This window comes from Penaeus monodon, chromosome 27 (assembly GCF_015228065.2).
Source record: "Penaeus monodon isolate SGIC_2016 chromosome 27, NSTDA_Pmon_1, whole genome shotgun sequence".
Lineage (NCBI taxonomy): Eukaryota > Metazoa > Arthropoda > Malacostraca > Decapoda > Penaeidae > Penaeus > Penaeus monodon.
In genome coordinates this window covers 16,498,531-16,504,959 of record NC_051412.1, presented here as the reverse complement: position 1 = coordinate 16,504,959, position 6,429 = coordinate 16,498,531, and the positions used below count along the sequence as shown (strand labels likewise).

The 6,429-nt window shown below is 44.6% G+C and overlaps 1 protein-coding gene across 1 annotated transcript in view; it reads left to right on the top strand.

Moving 5' to 3' along the window:
* The window catches only part of LOC119590634, a gene marked incomplete at its 5' end in the record, with an annotated part of 133,180 nt that overhangs the window by 101,252 nt on the left and 25,499 nt on the right, over positions 1–6,429 (top strand). The window contains 3 exon segments of the mRNA XM_037939313.1: positions 21–182; positions 4,264–4,362; positions 6,109–6,339. Of these exon segments, the coding sequence (XP_037795241.1) occupies positions 21–182; positions 4,264–4,362; positions 6,109–6,339 (492 nt within the window).

Here is a 6,429-nt window from a genome sequence, read left to right as displayed (position 1 = left end):
GTGCTTGTCCTCCCCCGCAGGACACTCCCGCCAAGGCTTGAAATGCAGGATGTGCAAAATGAACGTCCACGCCGAGTGTCAGGACCAGGTGGGGAAGTGTCAACCCAAGTCCCGCCTGCTGCGACGTCAGCGCTCCACCTCCGAGATCGAAAGCAAACAGATGGACGCCGGAGAAGAAGACAGTGAGTGTAGACGGTCTTGTGGTGTTTTAGGGTCGCCATGCGGCTTCGCGCACGCGCGCGCACGCACTCGCTTCGGAAACGGGACGGAGTGATTCCGTCCCTGGCAAAGAGTGTGTGTGCACGGCGTATTCAATTCCTGGTTTTGGAAACAAAGCCTTCATTGAGATTTTACACATAACTCGTCAGCTCTTGGAATTATAACACGTTCAGATTATACGAGTTATGGTAGCAGTTCACTTCCTTTTTTTTATTCTTCTCATGCTACACATTACACATTCTATGATCCGAACAGTATTACTACTCAACATGAAAATGAACTTTCCATATTTTGTTTGTTTTCATTTCTAATTGGCAATTACTTTTCGATTTCAGAATATGAAGATCCCATTTCAAAGGTCTGATTTTTTCAAGTCATATTTTTTGTTCTTTTTGGCTGTTTATGAGCTGCTGCCACTTACTGAACATTTTCGTATATTTTGTTCCCGTGTGTCATGTCCTCCGTAGATTTGTCCAGGAGTAGGAAAGGGTTAGCTAAGCTTGTCCTGCCTGGCGAGGTTGGCCAATCCGAGACAGGCTTCGTGTATGGCGTAAAGAGAGACGCGTTTAGAGCGAGGAGCTGCCTAGTCGAGCGCCAGATTCCCCGCTGGCGAGTCGAGAGGAATGTTCCATGTACAGGGCGTGAGGACGCGAGTGAGGAGGCGCTGGCTTCCCTCGCGCTGTGGAAGAACGTTTCCGGTACATAGTGTGGTAGTGTGATTACCATGCAAGGCTGTATGTCAAGCAAAGCTGTATGTAATGCAAGGCTGTGTGTCATGCAAAGGCTGTATGTAATGCAAGGCTGTATGTCATGCAAGGCTCTTTGTCATTTAAGGTAATTTATCATGCAAGACTTTTGTTTAATCAACAAAATTGAGTAACTGCAAAAAAAAAAAAAAATGTTCAAGAATAAAAATATGTATATCACAGGGATGAATGTACTGTCGCTATGATACATCACAGTAGGTTTGGTGTCGCGCCCTCTGTCAGATAACGTCGTTTATTTTTATAGGTTTATTTACATTAGTTAAAACTATAATTTGTCCCCCTTGCTTTCAAATTCACATTTTTAGTTCTTACCACAAATATATTGGAAATGTATTTATTCCTATTTTCCTTAGGTTACAAGGTGCCAACTCGTGATTTGCTGTGAAAATATGTTCGTTCATTGAATGATCTGAAAGAATATCTCCGATAGGGTAAAATATAAACAAAAATATGAATGGCAATATTCGTAAATTACTCTTTTTATTCAGCTTTTAAGATTTCACTTACCTGGCGAAATCCGCTGAGCAAGAGCTAGTCAACAGTGGCTTTTATACCTGCTCCGGAATATTGATTGAAGCAGCACTTGGACCACAATCCCTATCGACACGCAACCTGTTAGCCACATGACAGCCGTGCAATTTCGCAATGGACCGCACTTTTTACAGGTGGCAATCACTGGTGCCGCCTTGATCCCCCAGTGTCTGTGTCGCTATCTTTTGACAGTTTAGTTTTTAACCTTTGCAATAACGATGTGACTATGGTTTGGGGGTGAAATTTATTACGCTTTGGTCGCTCGGAAGATCTGTTTATTCTAACACAATGTTTAAATGGCACAACGCGGATAACCTTGATGGTTCTGTCCTGTTACAGAAAAGAAATGCCACCAGACTCCCACAGGATTCCTTAATTCACCTTCTACTTTGACAATCCATTGTGCCACTCGGTAATATCCCTCGATGCTCCACTATGGTGATATTTCCTGAGTGAACTCTTGTCATCAAGTTGCATTGTGGAATCATCTTAATGTCACGCTTCGCTTCTCGTGATCGGGAGGCATTCTGTTACAAGGTTGGAGTTATTATTCCCGGTTGCCGACACTAACTCAACCGGCCAACTTCAAAGATCAAAACAAAGAACGTGGTTGGTTTGAGGTCTATTTTTCCCGAGTCACGTGAGATATAGTGTTCCTCCGCCTGCATCGCTCGCCACACGATTCCTCAGCGTGAAATAATAGTGACATGCACATAACTTATTTTGTCACTTATCGTTCCCTTCACGCCTATTTACCTTCGGGTTACTTTGTGTCACTCATGCAGTCACTTTTCTATTGCCCCCCGGCCTTAAAATGCATTTTCTTTAGTCATATCGATCCTGACACGTAATGCTTGCTGGTCGAGTTTATGGAATTGCCTCCCAGTCGCGTCCATGACCAAAAGCGTACATTAAATCGCGTGGTAGCATTAACTGTATTTAGAAGCATGAATGATATCAGCAGATTACTTGGTATCACTCACGTTTTTACTATCTTTTACACGCCTCCTTGATTCATTTTACGGCTCCCGCGGGCTCGATGTCAGGCCGGCGAGCGACAGATAATTGCACGGCAGCCTGGTCACTTAGAAAAGCCACCTGTATCTTCTAACGCAGAGTAGCATATAACATTATTTTCACTTCCATGCTTTAATTTGCAATTTGCCGGGAAAAACACGGCGCGTCATGTGTTTTCATTCCAGAATGATGAATATAACTTGCACCCCAGCCTCATTTCTTTTCCGGCCCGGAGTTAATGCACAGCTGGATCCCTTTGCACCATGCACTGCTCTTTGCGCCGGCCCAGCAAAATGAGAAAGGAGACATTCAGTGGCCCACGTATCGCCGTGCATGACTTCCTCACCAGTCGAGGTCTCCGTTGCCCCGGGCGCTCTGTGCATGACTCGGACTGCCAACTTTAAGCTGCTCCTGTGACCATATGCCGAGATGTTATCTTACACGAGGCGGAACAGTTAGGTACACACGCCTGTCGTCCTCCCCGACTGCTGGCTGAATGTGATATCACAAATATCGACTCGGTATCATAGTCACGAGAAACAGCAGCGATAACGATAAAAATTAAGGAACACCATTTCAAATCAATCATCGTCCAGTAACTTACATTAAAAATATGTCATTTATACATCACTTTAAAATAGTAATTTCAAGTTCTTAACAGTCAATCATGACAATAAGCAATTACACTCGGTTATTCCATCCAAAGCTAGGCACAATTGTGCCAATAGTCGGGTACAACACATGGTAATTACAGCCTTAAATATCTGCAATGGCACTCATCATTTGAGTCAGTGACAAAGGTGGTACACGTGCCAACCGCTCCTGCTAATGGTTGATAACAGGCATTCATTCTTTTGTTTTGGTGGTGACTCAGATGGTCGGGAGGGATGTTTTTCTTTTTTATTGTACTTGAGGATTCTTTCTATACGAGACTTTATATAGTAGATTATCTGTATGTTTAACAAAGTGGCTGAAAAATCTTAGGAATTTCTATTGCAATTTACAATAGCGTGTGTGTACGCCCATTTACGGTTCTATGGGCGTTGTGAAATGACAACGTGAATGACATTCTCGAGATGATATGCGTCAGCCGGAATTTAGCGCTGGTAATGAATGGAGGGGAATGGCCACTGATGCTAATCCAAGCTTCAATGCTTATGTGATATGTGCAGCAACCGCCCGAGCTTCAAGATTCACTCCAAACAATATGGTAAGGTTTCATTTATACACGCCAAACTACATCTAACATAACACAAATTGTCTTCAGATTTAATTCAGATATTTTTCATCCTGACTGGGTTTATATCATAACGGCTACTTCACAGTCAGGAAAGTGTATTTGTAAGAAACTGCCACTTACAACGGTCAAGGTAGGCTTAACTGCCCAATACAGCCAGCAATATCCAGTGGTAAATGTGCTCTGTGTTTAAGCTGCACTCTGGTGACTGTCTCGCCCGGCCCGGGTGGAGTGCGGTGACGTTCGCCTCACAAGACAAGGACTCCATGGCACTGACTCTTCATAATTTCACTCTCCATTATTTACTCTTAAACAGGGTATTATGTTGCCCGGCAGCAGTTCTAAACTTTGGGGATTTCATTGTCCAAAACACAGCTCCAGCCAAGCCCGTAGGCACTCTGTTGCAACACAGCTCCACCGCCTGTGACCCCGTGACACCGCGTCTGTCCCATGGCACTGTCAGATATAACACAGCTCCACCGTCTCTTACAGACGAGCCCACTATCAGCTTCAGCTCGCTTATCGCCAGCCAGCCTGCCCGCCGGGGCGCGGAACCTGCGTCCTCTAGTGCGGCCACGGAGATCCAAATAGGTATTTGCGGATCCTTGTTGGGCGAATGGAGGTGTCCTGCGTCCAAGACCCTTACACGTCTAACTTGTACTAGTTACGCGCACGTGTTGAGTCTAGTTTAGCAAACGAGAGGAAATTTCCCTAGTGTAGTTGTACAACTGTAGTAGATCTGACCAAGAGAGATATTGTTCGTAACAGTTTTGTTGAATGAAGTGTCTTTTATGTGATCCAAATCTAATAGGTTTGTTATTTTTTCATTAGAAATCAAAGGATTGTTTCTCCCACACTTACATAACAGCGGAACCTTCTCGAGTTTTTTCTTAAAAGTTGACATTTTCGTAGTGGAATACACACCTTGAAATGCCGAAATAACGCATCAACGGGGGAAAAATATGAGCGACCTCACTTTCAAACGCCGATGAGTTATAGTCTCGGATTGACACAGATGAAAGAAAAGTTAAGAGTTAAGTATGAACTTCCAATAGTCCCACAACTGGGCTTTTATTTCGGCATTTCCCACCCCAGTGTAGGTGTTACTCACAAGGAATCCAGAGCAAATGCAACTGCTAAACTAGACTCGCAGGAGAAGAGGGAGCGATACCCCACGAGCTGTCTTTCCCTCGCATGGCGCCCTCACCCTCACTCACCCACCTCGCCCTCTTACCTGTCTACCTCCTGTCTGAGGGAGATCCAGTCCGGGAACGAAGGAAGGAGAAGGGAGACGATCTGGGGGGCTGATGCATGTCGACTCAAATTCCTTTTTGTTCCTTGATTCTCTTTCCACACATCCTGTATAGTTACTGCTCTTATTGTGTTGTTTGTCGTAGTGATGTGTATATAACGGTTGTTGACGACATGGAGAACAGTTGCATGACAGTGTTTCAGTCTCTTTTTCCCGTAAGGCAACAAAGTACTTCTAATACTTTCATCACGAGATCTGGTTTCTTCCCATTGGAATGGCAAAATAGTGTTTACTCATTTAATTTACTTATCTTTATTTTAACTTGTCTCTTCTTGGCAGTTACACATTTCCAATGGGTAAACATCACTAGTAAGCCTTATTGTACTTAGTATACTTCTTGTTGTTATTTGTTGAAGCTCCGAAAATCGCCCGCTTGTACAGCACGACACAGTGCGGGTCAGGTGAGGCTTGCAGGTCGATGTTGTCGTAATGTAGCTGAGTATTGTTCTTGCTGCAGCCGTTAGAGCTGTTGTCCCGTGTCCGTGGCGGAGACGTTTTTGGAGTGATGAGAAAGTGAGCATTTTATAAAGTACATTATTGTACATACTCTTTTTCTTAGATGTCACACTTTCCATTTCTTTTTCTTCGCTGCACATCATTGTCACTGTAGCGAATTGATTCTTCTGTACATATTACATTTCCAAAAATCATAATTCCATTCCCTCTGGTTCATACTGAATACAGGTTATACAGGAATGATCGGGTCAGTCATGAATACGTAAGTTCAATACCGTAAGTATATATGTATGGACACAGCAGCGAAATGCGTTGGTTTAGTGCCATACTACTAGTTCTTCCTTGACAAAATTTATTGTTTTATAAATTCTTGAGTAATCTGAGTTCTCCATTAAAATATTATTTTCTTTACACAAGTCACCTACAGCTTTTCTGTTGTCAGACAAGGACTCGTGCGTCCAGTCGTTGTTTCTGTTTGTCATGGCAATAATGGTACGAGTTGAGCGACGAGGAGCGGCTGCGGTGTGAGGAGTGTGCACTAACAGCATGCCACTATTGTGTTGTTATAGACAAGACGGAGGAAGTGGACCTGATATACCAGGTGCTGAAACAGGCGGGTGACCTGGGTGGGCGGCGCAGCACCCACGGCTCGGTGGAGCGCGACCTTGGGCGGGAGGTGGGAGGCTCAGGGGCGTCCTCGGGGTCCGGCAGCGCCACGTCCCTCTACAGGCGCCACCCTCGCCCCACTAACACCGGCTCCACTCTCACCGTGAACCCCGCCCCCGTCGCCTCCTCCTCAGGTACTAACACACTAACCTCTTGTTCTCGCCTCAACAACCTTTCAGGATGTTGTGTGGATGATTTACCACTTTAACAAACCCAGTGACGTG